This window comes from Sinohyriopsis cumingii, chromosome 17, assembly GCF_028554795.1.
Source record: "Sinohyriopsis cumingii isolate HCF-2022 chromosome 17, ASM2855479v2, whole genome shotgun sequence".
Lineage (NCBI taxonomy): Eukaryota > Metazoa > Mollusca > Bivalvia > Unionida > Unionidae > Sinohyriopsis > Sinohyriopsis cumingii.
This window is the reverse complement of record NC_142977.1, coordinates 65,794,505-65,816,886: the sequence shown is the minus strand read 5'-3', so window position 1 is coordinate 65,816,886 and position 22,382 is coordinate 65,794,505. Positions and strand designations below refer to the sequence as shown.

Below are 22,382 nucleotides of genomic sequence, written 5' to 3'. Positions count from 1 at the left end.
AACGAATCGTTAAAATAATATCCGCTAACAGCGATGGTAATAAACAAAAATTCCTAACCGAGTATAATATCACAGAAGCCGATTTACCCGATTTCAAGTTTCCAGGATACAACGCGCCAGAACTAAGAAAGTCTCCTAATGATTTTCTCGGTCCATCAACTATCCTCAAACACGATAACGGAGATGGTGGTAGGCATATTGCTCCATACAACGTAAATATCGCATCGGTGATAGCAATCAATCTAGTGTGTGATGTTATCGAAGGGAGTTACCAGGTAGATACCAAGCAATCAAATCAAGCTCAACAGGGGTATATCCTTTATTCATTTTCACCAACAGCCCCTCCCAGATTCTTAATCGTTGAGAGCCCGATTAATCCGGTCTATATGCGATGCCATAATCGGTTTTTAACAAGAATTAATTTTAGACTTACCGATCAGTCAAATAACCTAATTGATCTACAAGAGGAGGAGTTAGTAATCACTGTTTGTAAGATCATTGTAAATAACCACTTAGCAGCAGGGGGGGAAATGACATCGACGCGGTCGTCGCTGTGTTTACCGGACGCTGACGACGCTGGGATCGGCGCGCAGAAAGTACATTAAACCAGATGACGTCACCGTCGTGTAGGATGGACCGTCGTCGTTTTTTTTTTACCGGGCGCTGACGACACCGGATCCGCTGAGTGCAGAAAGTATTAATTAAGCAAAATAACGATTGGACAAAATGTCGGATTCGCCCCCCCTGCTGCTCTCTGCATTGGTTCTCTCAGAATTTTACAACATATGCTACACAGGAACTTACTAAAATCATTCTGAACAAAAATAATGACTGGGTATCTGCCACCAAAGTCAGATGCTCCTCCCATATTGTTCTGCAATGATTCAATTGATGTATAAATTCCTGATTTTAGTTTCACTAGTAGTACACAAATGAAATTTAGAATGATTATGTGATTGATTAGAATATGTCAGTAAAACCAAACTTGTACTGAAATCAAATGAGAAATATAGCCTCTAGAAAAGCAGCAACTTCATAAAATCAAATTCAACATCACCTCATTAACACAGGCTCTCTCAGATACAAAATCACTTCATTAATACGCATGAGTTTCACTCATCATCAAACCTGTCATGACATTAAGCCGAGATTTAAAGTTTGAACAGAACTAGATCAGAAACATGGCCTTCAGACTGGTAACAAGCTGGGACAATCAGACATAATTACTTTCAGAAATTCAGGAATGTAATTGTGTTGCTTCTTGACTGTCTGATATTGTACAAAAAGGTCAACTTAGAATTAGGAAAAGTGCATGCTGGTTTACAAGTTCTCATGCTTTAGTCCTGACAATGTTCTGGGTTTTAATTGATGGTAGAGTTCCGTTTCACCTTGTTAAGCTGAAATGCTCTATTGTGTTATACCTGTTATTAACTCTTTAGATCCACACAGCAGTTTACTGCCTCCATGCTATTTGCAAATCAAAAAGTATGTGGTAAGACATTTTTTAAAATAAAAATTTACATTATTTCGTGCACAGAGAATCCTTTAGAAAGTCGGGTGTTTCTCTTATTCACATTGATCTTCTCAATGCTATATCTGATGTTGGGTTTGTTTCACATAAATCTCTATCCTTATTTAGATCTATTGTATCATATATGTCAATGTGGTCATGTAAGTGCATTTATTTATCTTAAATATTAATGGATGTTCTAAAATGTAACGTTATAATTGTTTAACTAAAATCTATTCAATCTGATCATTGAACGGTCTGCAAATTAATTGTCATCAAGGAACTTCCAAATGGAAATTACTGATTGCTGTGGACTTTACAATGGTGGCCAGGTACTAAACTGGGTCATGAAAAGATCATGCTGGGTATAATCATCACAATATAGGTTAGTACAATTTTTTTCAACATGCGCAGCTTACACTGTGACATCACAGCACATGACCTTCACTCTATTTGTAATGGATCCAACAATTAGGTTTTACCTTATCCAAAAATATTGGATAATCCATATACTTTAACAGTGATTCCGCCATATTTATTTCTCTGGGCATGTAAATACTGACCTTTCAAAGGAATAGAGATGTATGATGATCCATTAATGTGAATTCTCACTGTTTAAAAGAATGTTTAATGAAATTCTAAAATATTACACACTGTCACATTATGGAAATAATATATAATGAAGGCATACATGACCCGCACGACTTGTATTATACATGTCTGGTCATTTGACAGTGGGGTGAGTTGTTTACTAAAAGCAGCACTACCATTTAATACTAATTTGAGGACTCAAAGGGTCTGCTGACCTTCTAAAAATACAACTTTCTGCCCTGTAAAGGACTTGCACAGATAATCTATGTCAAACATCCAGATAAGAAGAAAGTTGATGCCATTGGGGAGTTTCTATAAATATATCATGCGAGAACAAGATATGCATATTCAAACTGGTAGTTACAACATAAGCTCATGATTCTATGTAAACATAAAGATTAAACACACATCCCAAAAGAAGATATATGCTTTGTCAAAAATCAATATATGCATATAAGACAAGTTTAATCCAAGATGATGGATAATGAAGATATAAAACAGTACAAATGATACAATGGACCTAGATGCTTCCAACCTATATGGAAAATAGCTCAAGTTAATCTAATATGAGAAAATGACAGGCATCTCAAAACCATTATACAACTGTTGTATTATTAAGGATCTAGACAGTACCATAACTTCCAGTTCATGCTTGCAGCAAATTTAAATCACAATATTTTACATTAACGATGGAGGAATGGATATATATTCAATATATTGAATACAATATATATACACAGACACAAACACAGGATATGAAATAGAGAAATATAAATTTCCAGTATTGAAAAATGTGCACCATGATCAGACTGGAAGTGTAGTGATATGCAGTGACATGTCATTTACCTAATTCCAGTTGCTTTTTGGATTAAGCTGAATTTAATGTTTACACAATAATTAATCCAGTATGAAAACAGTACATGTGGCTCTGCCCCATACTTCGTGAATAAAATGTGGTATCAGTGCATAGATACTTGTGTAATTTTGCACAAAATCATAATTATACTGTTTGGAAGGTTCAAACCAATCCATAGGCTGGAATGATGTTTGTAAATTTACACATCAGAACAACAGTGTGTGTGTTGTTGAAGGTTAAGATCACAGATTAAGGTTACATTTGTGCGTTGTTTGTAACTCTGAATTTGACAGAAGTATCTGTATGAAAATTGGTTTTACCAATACACAAGACAGGGGTGTAAAATTTGCCACTTTCAGCATTCCCATTTGAAGATCAGAGGTGGACATTACAATATTTGCTTGGAGCTGTAACTTGCAAGCTTTTCAATAAAGTATAGACATCAAATTCTAATTAGCTCTGCATCAAGATTTTATACTGTCACTGAGCATTTTCATGGACCTATCTCTAAAACCAAGTCTCCTGAAGGTATATCATGTACCTATCATGTGTATCAGTAGCATGGTCCAATCAGTAAGTAGCAATAGCATGGTCCAATCAGTAAGTAGCAATAGCATGGTCCTAAAAGCAAGATCAAAGTCCCATTTTTCAACAGCATGGTCCTATCACTAAGATCAGTGAAGTTTACTCACTTTTATATTAATTCTAAAATCATAACTTATTAATGTATCATTTGTTTTCATGGTGTTTACCATCAAGGTTTAGATCAACATTATTTGTTTAAGTGTCTAGCATGTAACTCACAAATTCTCAAGAATAGTGTTGTTGTTGTTGTTGTTTGGGGTTTAAGACCATTTCTCAGCACAGGATAGGCAGTATATGTGGTAGCCAGTATAACTCATGGAGGAAGAACCTGGGATAATCCCGGTAAGAACCACTGACCCACAGGATGCTAATCATCATCATAGCTGCCAACCTTCCAGGTTCACAATTGGTGAAAATAGGGATAAAAAGTCGTGAATTTGGACAAGAATTTGTGAAAAATACCATGACAATAACTCCATCCACTCTGACCACTCCGACCGTCAATACTACACTATATCAAGTTCGCAATATAAAACTAAAACACTACATATATGCAGAAATATTTATTTATCAAGACATGATACTGTGGCAGACTTGAACTTCCTCAACTGCTTGATCGTAAATTTTTTTTCTAAACAGTTTAGACTTCTTGCCGGCTGGTTGATCTTGGTGACTAAAATTACTGACAAATTTTCTGCAGCTAATGAGGCCCTAAAGTCTTATTTTTCCTCACAAGAGAAAATACACTTTCACTTGCACTGTTGCTGTGAGGAATGCACAGGAGCTGCAGCACTTTTGGTCCTTCCACAGGAAAATTTGGAATCGATTTTCGAGTCCGGCAACATTTGTCAGAACAAATGTTTAGCATGGTCTCCAGCTGATAAAGATAGATTGTGTTCGACAAGAAAACTCACAAATAATGCTTCAGCGTTGGTAGCCTGCATTTCTTCCACCAACTGTTTAAAATAATCCGGATTCTGCGAATTCTTAATTTCCCCAACTTCTACGTGTTTTCTGCAACCGACGTGCTTCCTCACATCATCTCTGCAATGGCGCACAGAGTGCAAAAAGCATGATGAATATCAATGTTTAATGTCAGAATGCACGGCCAATTTTTTATATATTCCAAACTAAACTTCACTTTTTGAGTAACAGAGTTCTTTTTTCTTAGTGGTGAAGACATTTCCAAAATCGTACATGCGATGCTGAACTGTAACTCAAATCAGTGTTGGTGACGCATGCGCGGAACAAAATTCAGGTTAGGCCACAGTTTCTCTCAAAAGCATTTGTAAAACTACTCTTATACATACAGATTAAAATAGGCTAAAATGCTTGCTACCGGGCCAACTGTACTAATCAGCTGTAGATCTACTAAAACTACTTCATATATTTTGATGAAATTGTATACACATTATGATGCAGCTGGAAGGTTTGTAGCTCTAAAATCGAGGATATTAGTAGGAAAAGGGCAAGAGATTAACATATAGTGTGCTGTGTGGTACTCTTGTTACTTAAAGCCTCAAGATTTGTGCCGTGGCACCTCTTGTTTTGGTGCCATCTTTAAAATCAATGTTGTTGACCCTGAGAAGATGCTTTTGCCAACAATCCATCTAACACTTATACAGGATTCATACAGACTGAGAAACAAAGTTCCTGAACTTTTCACTAACCTTTTAAACAACCTTCATGACCTACCGACATGCAGAACTTGTGTCTTATGTACATTACAAGTCAACAGAAAGCATTAGATTCACAACTCAATATAATTCTTTTTCTACTGCCTTTAGTGCAAGTCTGTCTGCTGAGGTCCACAACTGAGTTATTTCACTTTAAAATCTTTTATTCCTCAGATTTGCGAGATCTTCACTCATTGCCTTTCTCTTCTGTGCTGCTTTCAGCTTCTTTCCTCCTGTCATCCAGTATCATCTGGTATTTCTGTCCTGAGGCAGACAGCATGAGTTTCCTTTATGATCTGGACCTTGGAGATTCCTCAGGCCTTGTGGACATGGTTAGTTACAGCGCAATGGGCCCTAAGAGAGTGCTAACAAAAAGCCGTGTTCAACAGCTGGTTGACCAAGAAAAAGGACCATTTGCTCTGCAAAATTCCATAGTTCTTTCAGATCTTTATTGCTGGCCATGTTTGTTTACAAAAAGCTGTCCAGTTGCTGCTGTGATGGATTAAAATCCCTGAAGTAGTGACTGTCATCAGATACAAAGGTTTCTCATATATTGTCCTGTCTGACTTTTGTTAATTTGTGATTTAAAGTGTGGCACAATGCCAAAGATGTCTAATTATGCACTCTTTATTTCCCCCTTGGAAAACTGTGAAGCTGCTTGTCTGGGAACATCAAGTGAAAAATATTGGTTTGCATTACACGATATGAAATTATATTGATTATACAGTGTTTGAAGACCATATGATTTTGGCTTTCATAACATCACTTTTTTATATAAACATCGATGTTAGCTAACATTGGCTGCTCAACTGTCTTTCTGATGGACTTAATGCCAATGCACTATATAAAATTGTATAATTTAAACTGCAGAGGTCTCGCTAGGATTTTAAAACTAGGGGTCCAGGACTCCTATTTTGGTAAAAATAGGAGTCCCACCATCAAAAGTTGCAATCCCTTCTTTCCTACAGAATCAACACAGACGTGAGTGCATCTATTTTTAGATGGAGAGGTTTCCATAATGTAATCACTCACTTTAATATAGCTTCATTACAACAGTCCACTGACAGGATTGCAAATTTATAGTTTATTTATTTATCTACGTCCTTGTAGTAATTTTAGGCAGTGGCTAAATAGTATCTGATTTACTGGGTTTTTTTGCCGTATTTTTGCAAATACATGTCAAGTCAGAAAACAGCTTAGACCTTAAAGTGCATCTCACGAATTCCACAACATAGCATTGTCCCATATGTTTCTGACCTACATAATTTGCATTTTAAAGTTAAATCTTTAATAAAATAATACACTGGCTTTGCTTTCAATGATTTGTATATTTTTCTGAAAATATTTGCCCGACGATTTACGAAAACAGACAATCTAATAAACTGGTACATCCCAGACTTTGCGAAGTCCGCCATCATTTCCCGTTAGGCCTACTGGTTTACTTACAGTTTCAAACTAATTTTATGATGAAATGGTGTACAAGAGGCAGTTAATATATATCCAGTTCACCGATTCTGACTTAAAACACACGTTTGTATGTTTTATCATCAAAGGGTATCATGCAGGAAATTGTTAGTTGCTACCTTACTCGGAAAAGGGTTAATGGTCAACCAGCTATCAAAACATATGCTTGTGAATGGGCAAGAGTTTCTTTGTCAACGTAATTGATATCAAAACTAGGCCTAGCTACTGATGTCTTGATGAATACATTTCACTACAACACTAGAACTAACCGGGCTAAGGCGAGGGGCATTTTAAGAAAAGTATGGTCAGCCAATGTACCTCTTAAATAGCAATTGTTCGTCCATCAGAGTGATAATGAATTTTGTCAGTCCAAGTAAGGACTTAATCCAAACACTAAGCTAGGCATCACGCACTTTCTTACACTTGGCTACTGTCCTATCCGAAGTATCAATTCTAGCAGCTTTAGCACTCTTCTGAATCTCATTACAATCTTCGTAAGTTTGCTGTTTAACCCCAAATACTTATCCAAATTTACGAATGGCATTTTGTCTAAGTCTCAACATGTTCTGATTCTGAGGTCACGTGCACTACTTATTCCGATACATTCGGAAATGAACACAATAACGAAAGCTAAAGTTGTTTATTTGATGCACTTTTATAAATGACCGCATGTATATCTCTGGGTCTTTCTGACTCTGAATTTAATCACTGTCAATATAAGTAAATTTTCCCACCTGGCTGCCAGTCAAAGCCTTTGAACTTGCCGCTCAGCTATTGCATCATGTTCTTTTTGATGTACTCTTATAATGGCAACATGTATGTACATCAAGGGGTCTTTCAGTCACTGTATTCTGTCATTGTAAATATCAGCACAGCTAACTGATCAACACATTTTCCCACAAAGCAGGTGGCTGAAGCAGGACTGGCAAGTCTTTGAATTTTGCCGCACGCATATTACATGCATATGGAGGACTCCTGCCTCAGTGATTTTCTGCGTCCCAGATCAAAAATTGGTGTCCAAATATGCGTAATTAAGCATTTCCGAGATCTCTGAATTGATATATTGTATATATCCTTTATAACAATATAATTATGTATGACTGTTTGTCTCTATTTTATTTTATTTTACTAATTCAAGTTTTATTAGAGACTCGTGTATCTTTTAGATCCTGTCATATATATATATATCTATCTATCTATATATATATATATATATATATATATATATATATATATATATATATATATATATATATATATATATATATATATATTTATAAAATTGTTATGATGATGCATATCATTTATGACATTACATAATGACATAATTTTTCTTTTAAAATAAAAGACATCACCCGTTTCTTTCAAAACATATATAGCACAACAGAACAACGCACATTCACAGGAAAATATTAAAAATATCACTTTACTGTCAGACATAAATGTTAAAAAGGTGGGTCTGGGTAGTGTTGGTTCTTTGTAAAAACTATAAAATGTACAGTCAAACCCGGTTATCTCTATTACATTTGGGGGATCAAAATATTGGCATAACTGGGTCATACAAGGGTTCATAAAAATTGGTAACATAATTTTAAAGATCTAACTTATTCCTGTCTCCTACTCAAAGGTTTACTGGAACATTGCTGACAATCAGGTCATAAATTATTGCTTTATTTGTAATTTAGTGACAAGTGGCATACTGGCCTGATTTATTAAAAGTTTCTACATCTTTTACAGATATATTGTTATATGATATTGTGTAGAATACAAGACCATTAGTGAAAATTGTCACAAAAATATTATTTTAAAAAATGCTTTTACCAAGTATGGTGATTAAAGACATACTGCTATTTACATATTGATGTTTTCAGTTTCAAAGCACAAGTTATTCTGAGACTCTTCAAGCAATGCAAGAATACAATTTCTTCAAGATGTTGTCTTTACACGTTTTTTTCCCTGGGGCGCAAGACTATGTCGTGAACGTTATATGGAAGGTCGAGGTAAAAGGATTAGGCCTAGATATTTATTAATAGGGTTAATTCAAATAATATCATTATGCTTTCTTTATTGTAAACATTGCAAGTTACTTTTTATATCATGTAGAGAAAATGGGAGCCAAGTGCCCTTCACATGGACACAATGAGGCAGCCATCTCTGGTTTGCCTGGGTGGGTACTGTTTTTTTTTTAAAAAAATAGATATAAATGCAATAGCTCATATCTATTTGTACCGAATCGGCCCAGGTCTGAATCGGTAAGCATTCATCGTGACATTTAAAGAAAGAAAAAAAGAAAAAAAATTAGGCCGACTTGCACTATACTATATAATTAAAACGTACCCTCAAATACAGCAGTCACTTGCAAGTGATTGATCGTCTCTATAGTAAACTTTAGTAAATGTCTCGTCGTCTATACTGAAATGAAAAAAACTTCCATAAATCAATATAAAAAACAACAGGCCTACTGCATGGGGACCAGACACCGCCAGCGACCACTTACTGCCAACGTCATATTTCTCGCGCTCACGTGTGCTTTTTTTTACATTCCTGCATAAAGATAATTTTGCAAGGCCAGTTTCCTTCATTCCAGTGAAGAAAAATAATTTCCAGCTATAAAGGTAAGAAAAATATTACTGGTGAACTCCAGTGACCTAAATTCGATTATGTAAACATCGGGGGGGGGGGGGGGTAATTTTTTTCCATAAATGTCACTTTAGTACGTACGTAAGCTCTATGACAAAACAATTGGATATGGGACCTCAGATCCATGCAGACGACATTTCTATTAAAACGTTTAAAAACTTTTATTCAGCCATAAATGTATCCTCCAAGAATAAAATATCCACTTAAAAGTCATTGTTTATAATATACACACCAAAGGATCTCTCAAACTTACACTACTATAACCGCACCAACAAATGATGTGGCACAGCGTTCCTATACGAATGTAACTCTTGTCATGAGTTAATCCTAGTATAGGGGTCATCTCAAAACCATCTATTTTAAAAGGGATGTAACCGTAACAAAACATCAGCTTATTATTAATTTTTGCTTCCCATTTATTCTCTCTCTCTCTCTCTCTCTCTCTCTATATATATATATATATATATATATATATATATATATATATATATATATATATATATAATGTGATTTACAAATGAAACACTACATTGAATTAATTAATAATTTATTGTAGAAAAATGGCAAAGCGTTTAAAGTATCTCCAAGAAGATCTATTGTCTGCCGTCTCGTATGTGAAGAAGTTACAGCTCACCTGTAGTCAGGCCTCCAGGGAATACAATATTCCAAGGAAGACAATCGAAGATGCTCTGAAAGGTCGATATTTGAAACATGTCCCTGGACCAAACAGAATGCTGGATGCAACAGAAGAAGATGCGTTAGTATCATACATGAAGTATATGCTACAGCAAGGTTTCCCAATGACAAGGGCTATTGCTAGAGGGTATATCATATCCATTATGAAGAAAAATGAAAGAACATCTCTATTCAGCTCCGAGAAAGGTCCCTCAAATAAATGGTTTAGAAAGTTTTTCAGCCGACATCCAGAACTCACAGAGAGAGAATCAGAACGACTTGATAGGGGGGAGGTCACGCATGTCCAATGAAAATGTCATGAACAGTTATTTTGCCCTTTTGATGGACACCACAAAGAAACTTGGCTTAGAAAGGACCCAGGCAGAATATTTAATTGCGATGAGACTGGTTGGAGCGGAAGGGAGAAGCCACGACAAAAAGTCATTGGCGTGAAGGGCCATCACACATATCAGCAAGCTCTGTTATCATCTGGACATATCACTGCCCACATTTGTATTGTTGCAGATGTAGAGTCCTTCCCACATTTCTAATTTTTGAAAAATCTTTCCCCCATACAGCCTATAAAGATGGTGTTCCAGGTAACTGGCTGTTTGGAACATCAGAGTCTGGATACATGGACAGCTATCTTTTTCTGACATGGTTTAAAGACCTGTTCATTCCAAATTGTGGGAAAGATCGCCCAGTGTTGCTGGTTATGGAAAACCATGACAGCCATATCAACCTGGATGTAGTTAAAAAGGCCAGAGAAAACCATATTGCGCTGATTGGACTTCCTCCACACAGTACACACATTTTGCAACCTTTAGATGTTGGAATCATGGGGCCTCTAAAGATGAAATTCAATTCCATTGCTCTGAATCTTGGATTCATCAATCAGCATCAAACTATCAACAAAGCTAAGTTTCCAGTAATTTTGTCGTATGCAATTGATAATGTGTGCTCTCCAGCCAAAATTAAGGATAGTTTTAAGAAGTCTGGCCTTTATCCTCTGAATCCAGATGCAATTGACAAAACGCAAGTTATGCCATCACAGTTCATCTACAAAGTCAACTCTAGCCAGTTCCCATTGACATCATCCCAACCTGTCGCATTAAAATATCCAGATCTGAATACTTCCACATGTATAGAAGCAAAACCTTCAACATCTTTGATTACAACTTCATCATCTGCATCCAATTATTCTTGTGACAAGTGTGGATCTTACTTAGGTGGTAATCCATTAGTGAAGGAAGGCATTATTCCCGAAGCTTTGTCTGATCTTTTCCCCCCAGTACCTGCAAAGACCCAAACAGCAAAAAGAAGATGCATCACTGAGGCAAGAGTGATAACTAGTGATAAATTTTATCAGCATCTTCTTAACAAAACTTAAGAAGAAGAAAGAAGAAAAGAGATTGAATGCAGGAATATACAAAGAGAGGAAAGAAAGCAACAGAGAGAAGTAGAGAAAGAATATAAAGGAAAATACTATGGAAAGGGGAGAAAATCATCAAGCAAGAAAAAAAAGAACGATGTATGTGGGATATGTAACAAGGCCGAACCACCTACTATTGATGATGAGTCAAATGTAAATTGGATTTGCTGTGACTTATGTGAGAAATGGTACCACCTGGCCTGTGTTGGTTTAACAGATGAGGAAAATGTTGATGAAACTTACTTTATTTGTACCTATTGCTCTACAAAATCAAATTAAATTGAAGGAAATGCACATTTAATACATGTTTCAATTGACAATTTAAATGTTCATTTTAATGTTCATTTGTTACTTTTTGTTAACTTGTTTGTAAACTACTGGAGGAAAGAGAGGGAGCCTTTGGAATATAGAATTTATCGGTATGTGCAACCTACAAATGTATACAACCCTCTCTCTCTCTCTCTCTCTCTCTCTCTCTCTATATATATATATATATAAAGCTGTTTTAAGCTTTCCAATCACTGATAATGAAGATGTAATTCTTAAATGATGAAGAAAAGATTAAGTTTTTAAGAAGTTATACGTACAAAGCAAATAATTACTGTAAGTGTAAGTGGTATATATGATATCGACTTTAAGTTTTAAATAAAATAAGGTTTTGATACAAACCCTATTATGATGCTGGTCGTCATTGTGACGCATGCGCGATTCGTAATGTCGGTTTCCGTCAAAACTACCGAGATGCTGACTATCGGTTGCGTTGGTTGCTAATTGTACGTGAAGTAGAATTTTCATTTTGAAGAAAGTGAATTCTGCGGCATGAAATATAAATGTTTTGTTGTTATTATGCAGAAATAAATCATATCTCAATTTCTAATCGTCAATAACGGCACTGGCGGTAACTGGTACTGTCACTGCGAAAGAAGGGACTCGTTATTATGGTTACTTTACGGTATTCTGTAAGGCATGACTAAGTTTTTCATTACATTTTTCTTTTGAAATATTCGTTAAATATGTAGAGATTAATTGGATAGAATTATAACTTTCAAATATTTCTGATTATTAAGAACGCGTTGAGAAACTTGGATAAAGTGGCGGTAACTGGTTCCATGGCAGTATCTAAATTCGAGTTCTGTACCAGGGGAAACACACCGACTTACGAATCACCGGCTTACAAAGCAGTTGCGGATGCATCGAACTTTTCATTCACATCTTGGTCAGTTCAACTGTTGCCGAGGTAATTTGAATAAGCTGGTTTTTCTTTATCTATTTCTTTTTTTCTTTTTCTCCTTTGGTTGCTGCGAAACTTTCATCAGCAAATCGTATTTGGACCCTCACTGGAAAGTGTCTCTAGTCTAGTTCCCTGACCTCTTTCAATTCTTTTATGATGATTAAAGTTTAACAAATAACAGAGAACTAGTCAAATTAGAACCACCCGAGCATACTCGGCCTTTACCGTTAAATCGCAATACAAAAACAGTTGTTTTTTTTTTTTTATTTGTGTAGCCATTAAGAACTACATTCTGAACGATCTTCGTTCATACTGAACAAAACGGCGGCGGCCAAGGAAACAAAGTCACAATCAGAACGATCTTGGTCTTTGCTGTCGTAACATATATGGTGCAATTAATTAAAGCAAATCACCAAACATATTAGTTCGAGTTTCCTCTGACGCAAATATCAAAAATCGGGTGGCAAGGGTCCGAGGAAGCTCGGACTACAAACACGGGTTCGTTACAAAGAAAATTTGGAGTATCCGTCCTTGAATCCTGTGACACAGGTTAGAACCCCAATCCCTTGATTCAAGGACGGATACTCCAAATTTTCTTTGCAACGAACCCTTGTGCTACAAACTTATCTAAGTGTTGTACATTCCTACAGAACCTTTCGAGGCTATTTCACGTTCTAACGGTAATGACGATCGTAACGAGAAGCAAGCAAACTATTATGGGAGGTAATCAATCCAGAGTAAAATCATCTTGTACGATTAGGACGAGTTATGTCCCTTCTAACAGCTGGGAAATTAATGGGGCTAATCAAAGATAAGACAAATCTTTATTGACGCACATTAAATCATACCTTAAGAAACTTTATATACCAATTTATATCTTCTACCAATGTCTTTCATCAACACTTCTACAGTAATATGCTTTTACAATGGAATGCATTAAGTTGTGTCTCAAGTTCCATCCAGTCACTATCTTTTCTAAATTAAGGACCCCATTGAAAATACACTGTTGTTCTTTAGGGTTCAACACCATTTTTTAGCATATGATATGCTATACATGATGGCCCGTATTTCTAGTGGAGAAGTATATGGTAAAATCTCAGGAAGAACCACTTACCTGGGGGAATCTATTGGCAAGCTTTCTCATACCCACAATGGCCAAACCCAGGACTAAATACCATGCAGACTAAAGGTGATATGTAAGTGATCTGTAAAGGTGGGTGCCTTAGACCACTCAGCCATCCGGTGTCCCAGTAGGTCAGACTTCAATGGGTAATTCTTTAATAGGCAGACCTATTTGTTTTATTCCTAATCTATTACACTTTTTGTTAAATCTATTTTTTAATTTTATTATAAATAGGACATGCATGAGATGCCATTTTTTTAATGCTTTTGCTATCAGAAAGATTTCTTCTAAATTGTATTATGGTTTTAAAGTAAGAAAATGATTTCAATAATACCTATTCAATTTTTATAATTTTAAAAATAATACATCCAGATGATGTATACAAGAATATATATAATGTTGCTTTATCTTCTTCATTGTAAACATACTCATTAAATTATTTTTAATACTGTATATGTCGATCATCCAGAATACTGCTACTACTCCTATTTTAATATTCAGCTAAAAAGTGATTAATAACTTATCAAGCTTATAAGCTTGCATGTATCAGTTAAAAGCAAAATATCTGCAAACATCCATACACAAAATTAACTTCCAGTCATCATGAATATAATTATCAAAATGAACATGATTACATCAAATTAGATTAAAAGGCATTGCTGCATGTTTCTTTTCAACAAAGTGTTCAGTCAGCTTCAGATACTTACCTAAGAAAACTCTGTCTTTCCTGTTGTTAGCACTTCTTATAGATTCATCCAGCATTCTTCTGGATCTGGATCTATATAGAACTGGACAGACCATGAAATCATGTATCACCTCAAAGGCATGGGAGTCACTTGGTTTTTAATTCCTTTAGTGTGCTAGCTTCAACATAATTCTCTCACAAACTGTTCCAATTTTTTACAACTTAGAAAAACATGTCTATTAACATCAATGTTGCAGTGCAGAGTGTTTAGTTTCCAAGAGTTTCATGGCTGTTGGTTTGAGTGTCAAAAATGTATTCATGGCTATTACCAAAAGGAATTTGGAGTCTGAATTCATGGGACATGATTAATATTACTCAAGCTGTATACCTGAGAGGAAAAGGATATGATAGTGTTTGCATGAAAAATGTTGGTTTAAAAATTCAAAATAATGTAAAGAAAGGAATGACTTTTAATATATTTTTAGGAGAAGTAAATATAAAGCTGGAAGTAATTTACACTGTTTCCCAATTTCAAAAGAAAACTAGAGATTAGATATGGTGGTTCCAATTTATCATTTTACTTACTGGTATGCAAAATTAATTGCTCTTTGATAACAGTGGGCACTATGATCATCTGCCATTAACTGATTACATGACTAGGCATCTTTTAAGTCTGTATGATGTGATATAGTGAGAGTTTCCACTAAAAATATTTACCAAATGTAGTCATGCAGTATGTAAAAAATGGCTGAAACCATTGCAACATAGTGGGATCTTTTGATAACAGTACAATTTCACAACTTGAAGAAAACCATCTGTTCTGAACATAAACTCCTTCATGAAGAACTAGCCATGATTGGTCCTATACGTAGTATATTGTTCCAAAGTACAGAAGACACAAATGTGCTGGATGAAGGAAGCCAATAGAAAGGATTATATTTTGAAAGACTGTTACAGGGAACAGTTTGAAATACTTTCTTCCCAAGTTTAGTATATCTGCATCTGTGTTTGATAACAGTAACCATTATGACCCTTTCTGTTGATTTTGTAACATCCCTTCTTTCTAATCATATCACAATGTATTGAACCATCACTGAACAGTTCACTCAAAGGATATTTTACCCTTAACAGGGTTTTACCTCAAACAGCGTGTCCTCACAAATAAATTCATCTGATCTTGCTGAGAGAAAACAATCATGCTTGCTGATTGCTGTGTGAACCATGTTTACAATGCAGTTATATTCTACTTCAGAATCTCTTCTTGTTGCTGGTTCCAAAGTTTCTTCATAGCCTGTAGCTGCATTCTCCTTAAATCTATTACACAAATGGTTATTCACTGACTTTTCAGGGTCTGCAGTCTGAGTTTTAGGCAAAGCATTCATTTTTGCCTGTTCATACCCACATTACAGTTGTCCGTCCAGTGAGCTGCTAATAGTAATAGCACATATCATTAGTAACATGAACTGTGTGGCTCACATTCCAAATATGTAACAGTACATCATAACCTATATCATGGTTTCCATGTACAACTACTGGTGTGTTTTTTTTAATAGGAATTTGGTTTCATAGTGCAATTAGTATCATGTCCTGCACAATACTACAACTTCGACACTTATGAATTCTAAGCATGACATGACATTTCAAATCAGAATGTATTTCAATCTTTCTAAATCTGTATTCCTGTTCATCTGAACCTCTACATTCAGTAGCAACTGGTGCTTTTGTTAATTTTGGTCTATTCACTTCAGTGTTTCTTGCATTCTCCTGACGGACACATTCTGAAGCTACTCCCTTTACCTCAGGTAGGTCAGTACATGACTTTCCAGCATGGACATGCTCCGGTGCTAAAACTGCATAGGCCCCTAAGTGTTTACAATGTTTACAAGTGTTGCCTAATCTGGATGGACAGGAACATGTGACAGATGCTACGGTGAAGCAGGCAAAACCACCATTAAATTTCCCAGTTGTAATCAAAGCAGTGTAGTCAAGTTTGGCAGCACTATGTTGTGAGGGTGACACAATCACAAGTATGTAGATAAATTCCCCCATCATGATGTAGTATATGTCCTTCGTCAACCCACTTAGCAAATAACTGAAGGTACAAGTCACAGGTAAGGCTCACATTTTCTTTATCAAAACAGGCTCTGGAAGTGATCAGGTAATTCACAGGATCATCAGAGGTAATTTCAGGCCATAACCTTGTGTCAAAAAGACTCAAACAGCATCTAAGAGGTCTGTAATAATAATAATAATAAAATCAGTAAATAACAAATAAAGTACAATACAGAATTCATCACAAAGAAACCATTATTTACAGAACAGTGACAAACTTAACTGCAAGACTCTTTTATGTAATTATTGTAGCATACCTAACAATGTTATAAATGGGATAGAAACTAAGAAAGTGGATGAAATACAGCGAGAGAGTGCGCGCTTCGCTAATTAGCGTACAGCAAAATGGTAACAGGCAACTGCCCCGAAGCCAAGTCAAATACTAGTCGTATGCTATGGCACAGGGGCTCGTTACAAAGAAAATCAAGGGATGGGGGGTTATATTATTACAGGTTAGAACCCCCATCCCTTGATTTTCTTTGTAACGAGCCCCTGTGTGCTATGGTGTAAAACGTCGACCTTGATAGCTATGTTCATTGGGTCGACTCAAACAATATAATCGTAAGTATTTGCGTAGACGTCTTACGTTGTAGGACTAGGTCAAATTCATACATACCAATGATATACCTTCCAAAGGACGAAATGTTTAAAGAAAATTTTCAAACTAACACTAACAGAGCAAGCGACTGCTACAACTTCTCAAGCACCAATGTTGACAAAATCAGCCACGGCACAGCGGCCGTGTTTGCTTATAATTTGCCTATAAATAAAAACTAGATACTACAACTTACATGGAAGGATACTTCTCTGTCTTCTCGTTCGACCTATTAAAATAATCCTTAGTGTTATAAATTCGTGCCGATGTTTACTTCGGGCAGTCGACTTTTTATACCAGCACAAAGTTTGATTTCCTGACACATTTTGCAAGAATGCCAGACCATTTCCCCACGCTACACTTATGTTGGCACCCCATGACTCCGTTCCAGCAGATGCTGGTAAAGAGTTGGAGGTGTCACCCTGTTTTTCGTTTCTAAAAGTCGTGGTTTGTGATTTTTGTATCCCCCGTCCTCCCAAATGTAGATTCCATATGTGATATTGCTTTTTTTGTATTCATTTCGTTTTATATAAAAGTTTTAATTTTATTATTCTTTTTATTTTATTTGTATATTTTTTTTTCTTTTTTTTTTTGTTTGTTTTTGTTTTTTATTTATTTATTTATCTCTTTTTTTCGTCAGGGTTGATCTTTGTTTCGTTTAGCCATATATCTCGAGTTGTCCCTGCATGCGGGTTCTGAGTTGTACTCCGTTCCCACTCGGTAGGCAGGTCGATTTCCATTCTCAGGTCAATACTTGCAAACACTAGTGCTCGTGATTGTTTTCTTGCCTTGAACCCGACATGCATGAAACTTAGGATCGTACTCGTTTTCCCTTTACGAAAGTTCAGGGTAAAAGTTTCCGTTCCCATCCCCATTTCGTTATCGTTATTATTTTTGAGTGACTTGCCATAGTCATTAAAGTCCGGTGTGGTGCTGTTTGTGTGTGTTGTGTTGTAACTGCATTTGATTTTGTGTATAGACTGGCAATATCTAGATCATATCTTAAGAGTTTTGGGTTAACTATCTAGTTTTCACTAGTGGCACGGTAGTCTTGGTTTTAGTCCCTGTGGTGTAGGTCTATCTGTACTTGGAGAATTGTTTGATTGATATCCCGGCTGGGGTGTAATTAATCATTGGTAGTCATTGTTCCAAGATTCGTGTGAACATCAGCTAGAAAGGGTTTTACTGGGATAGTTTGGATTCAGGTTCATTATATGATGTATTGTTTAGGAGGTTAATCATATTTAGTTATAATTTCTTCCTTTTTTTGTTTGTTTTTCTTATATATAAAAATGAAAATAGATGTATTCTTTTAAAAAACTACAGGTCAGTCGATCGAGCCCGCTTACATAGAAATGGAACGAGCCACATCGAAATGGTATGAGCTGAATGTATGAGGCGCCGTAGGACTAGCTACGATGTCGTATCCTCAACTTGATTTGTTGTGGTAACGAGGTAGGAATAAAGGAACTAATATTATTACTACCGTAGGACCAGCTACAATCTAAAAGCTTGATATTGGACATCGATTTCAACCAGCGCTGTGTAATTTAACAGATAAAATCTAAATATTCAACATATGAAATGGAACTTTCAATATAAACTCTTTGAACCAATACGTAAATTAGGAATTCTCGACGTATGACATTGAAATTTCAATCACAGCCGTGTAATTCAAACGACACAATCTAAAACCTCTTCATAGAAAATATAACTTTCAACCACTATTGTTTAATTCAACAGATATGCTCTAAAATCTCGACCTAGAAAATGAAACTTTAAGGACAAGCATTTTGATACAACACATGAAATTAGAATTTTGGACATATGACATTAAAATTTCAACGGCAACATTCTGATTGGACCAGCTTTTGTCCGCTACGGCGCCTCATACAAGGAGGCTGCTTCTCGTTGCTGTCAAATTCAACAGATGAAATCTAAATACTCGCCATATGAAATGGAACTTTCATCACAAACAGTTGCATACAACGTGTATTAGGGATTCTGACATATGATATTGGAATTTCAACCACCGCTGTGTAATTTAAAATATATAATGTAAAACGTCGACATAGGAAATAGAACTTTAAACCACCACTGTATAATTGAACATATAAAATCTAAAATCTCGATCTCGAAAATGAAACTTTAAGGATATGCAATTTGATACAACACGTGATATTGGATTTCTAGATATGAAACATCGATATTTCAACTTTCTCATTGGACCAGCTTTAGTCCCCTACCGTGCCCCATAGACATGCACTTTAATCCAACACATGAAATTGGATTTCTCGACATATGACATCGATATTTCAAATGTAACTTTCTGATTGGACCAGCTTTCATCCCCTACGGCGCCTCAAAATAATATCAGTGACTAGTCAACCTATAGACCAGCAAGTTGTTCTCCACCTTTTGTTTTTTTTTTAGTTTGACTGGCGCCGCCAGTCAAACAAAAAAAAAAAGGTGGAGAACAACTTGCTGGTCTAGTCAACCTAGAGGTCTATATCAACAGACATACTGATTCAGAAAGATTTAAATACATTTCATGCTCAAAATACATTACTGTCTATGTTGTAACATATTGCAGGTAGTCTTGATAAGATATAGACTGCACAATCAAACCAATTTTAGGATGGGCGTATAGTGCGTGGAAACCACGATAAAAAGTTATGTAACAGTCACACATTTGGGGGTGTAAGCAGTGTAGTTCATTTTACAAATGATATCTGCTATAACCAAATAATTGATAAATAAATAAATAGTTAACGCTGGAACAGGTGCTCAACGCGAGGGTATTGTTAGAAAAAGCAATAATCTGAAGGGGGGAAAAAATCGTGCCGAGTGACCAAATTTCATCAGATTACCCATTACCCGTTCCGACATAGACCCTGTCTGCCATACTGTAAAAGAGAGCAAAATGTGATTGGCTCAAAAGGTAACATCTTGAACCAGATGCATGGGTGTGGTTTAAGTATTACCATTTGAGTCAGTCATATTTCTCCGTTAACGTATCTGCCGCATAGCCGGGATGTTTTGAAAATGAGTGTAACGTGTATTAGATCTGTGTGAACTTAAGATGATAAATATATGATTCTTCTGTGAAACATGATTCCTAAAATTTAATGTAGTTAATGGTTAGTAAGAATTTACTTTTGGATGGGGGGGGGGGGGGCGAGTGGTTTAAAGCGCTCTCCGTTATGGATCACTGCCATCTCACCTCTGCGTGGGTTCGATTCTCTGATTCAGCCGATGTGGGTATGTGAGAAAGCTTGCCAGTAGCTTCTCGTGGGTCGGTGGTTCTTTCCGGGGTATACCCGGGTTCTTCCTCCACCATTAATACTGGCCGCCATGTGTGCTGAAAAATGGCTTTAAACCCTACGACAACAACAACTTTTGGATCCACCACAACAGCAGAGGAGGCGAACAGACCTTTTGCTGAAACGTAACTTTAAAAACTAAAAACCTCATACAAAAAAAAAATAAATAAAAAAAATAAGGTCACTAACGCCAAAACAAAGCCTCTATCTTTACCGAGAATCTCTCTTTCGGTTAGTTTGTTTTTGTTACTTTATCGTTGTCGTTTGTGTTTTTTTAAAAAGGTTTTTTAAATTATAAAGAGGTATATATGTGTCGTTTACCCACCTGACGTCTAATTGAGGTCGCGCCTCCTCTGCTGCTATAATTAGATCATTATTTATATCTCAATATTATGGCACATGGTGCTGAATCCTATACAGCTAGATTAGCTAGAGAAAGATTGAAAGCTATCAAAAAGTTTTTGCCTGTTCGTGATTCTGTTAAACAAAATCTTCAAGAACGTCAAGAATCACAAGTTGAATATGCAGAATATACAGAAAAAATATTTAAACCCATTACAAATGTTACTGAAAGAGTTGCAGATGCAACGGAAGGGCTTCTTTCAGCAGTAAAACTGCTAAGCAAACTAGAAAAATAGCAAAAAGAACTAAACAAACGAGATATTTTAAAAGGTATTTAAGAAGTAGATGCTGTTTCCGATGAAGTAGATGCTGCTCAGCCTGCTGACGTAGATGATCTCAGCTTATTGACATAGATGAAGAAGTACTTGAAGATATTGAACAAGGTCGTGTTAAAAAGGGTGATACTTCAGAACAATATATTTTTATGCAATTCATAAATTTAGCGATGATAGTATTCACCTTTTAAGTAATACTAAAGAGGTAGATTTATATATATTTGCGGTGGATAGTTATTATAGTAAAGAAGCGTTCTTGAAGCCTTTGTACTCCGATAAATATGTAAAAAATGAAACCTGGTATGATTGGGTTTTTAAAATATATCATAAAATTGATAGGATCGATAAAAGAAAAGATGAAAAATATTATAATTTTATTTACAGAGTAAATAAGTATATTAAAAAATTACAACGGCTGGAATCACAACAACTATTAGCATTACGGGAGCCATCTCCAACAATAAGTGATGAAGAAGCTGAACAAAAAAGGAAACAAAAGGAAGAATCTAAACGAGAGAGAGAAAAAGAAAAAGACCCGGAATTTAAGAGAACTAGACAAATGTGGTAATTAAGTTCTTCGCCAGGTAAGAAAGGTGTAGATGAAACAACTGGAAGTGGTTTTGTTACTCGAGGAATCTGTCCTGACAATGTTCTTGCCGATGTTGATAGATTAGAAGTTCTGACTGGAGGAAAACGTGCTGAAAATAATTCGCCGGAAATAATTAATGAAATATCTGATCTTTGTTGAAGATTATTTACTGGCGGTATTATGGGTATCAATGTTTATCGTTCTCTCATTGATGAAATTGCTGGTGATTATCACAGCGACTAAAACAACAACTAATTAATCAATATGTGTAATTAAAAAAATGATTATACACAATGCACAACATGGATCAATCATGGTCAGGGTAGTAAACTCACGATAGCCAACTTATAAAGCGATTTACGGAGATCGACTCGGTGATACTGTTATGGGTTTATTCAAAAGGATAGCTCCAAAAGCAATACCGATTGCAAAACAATTAGGAATGAAGGCTATTGATGTTGTTCGTGATAAAGGTATTAATGCTATCCGGCGTTCGATATAGACGCACCAGTTCTCAAAGATGAATCAATACGTGATTATCAATTTCATTCTTATGACGCAAGACAACTAAATCAACGTGGACGAATTGAATTACAAGTTCAAGATACAAGCAGATAT

General features: G+C 35.8%; 1 protein-coding gene and 1 long non-coding RNA gene across 2 annotated transcripts; one reads left to right on the top strand and one right to left on the bottom strand.

Annotated features, from left to right (window-relative positions):
* Positions 1-752: 752 nt before the first annotated feature.
* LOC149779137 (uncharacterized) lies at positions 753-17,529 on the bottom strand. Its single transcript, XR_016415578.1, has 4 exons — positions 17,372-17,529; positions 14,491-16,702; positions 9,020-9,094; positions 753-874 (listed from the first exon to the last, which is right to left on the bottom strand). It is a non-coding gene; the product is annotated as an uncharacterized LOC149779137 (long non-coding RNA).
* LOC149779138 (uncharacterized) lies at positions 9,883-11,387 on the top strand. Its single transcript, XM_089940321.1, has 2 exons — positions 9,883-10,145; positions 10,523-11,387. Exons 1-2 carry the CDS (start codon positions 9,883-9,885, stop codon positions 11,385-11,387), a joined length of 1,128 nt encoding a protein of 375 aa, XP_089796447.1.
* Positions 17,530-22,382: the final 4,853 nt, after the last annotated feature.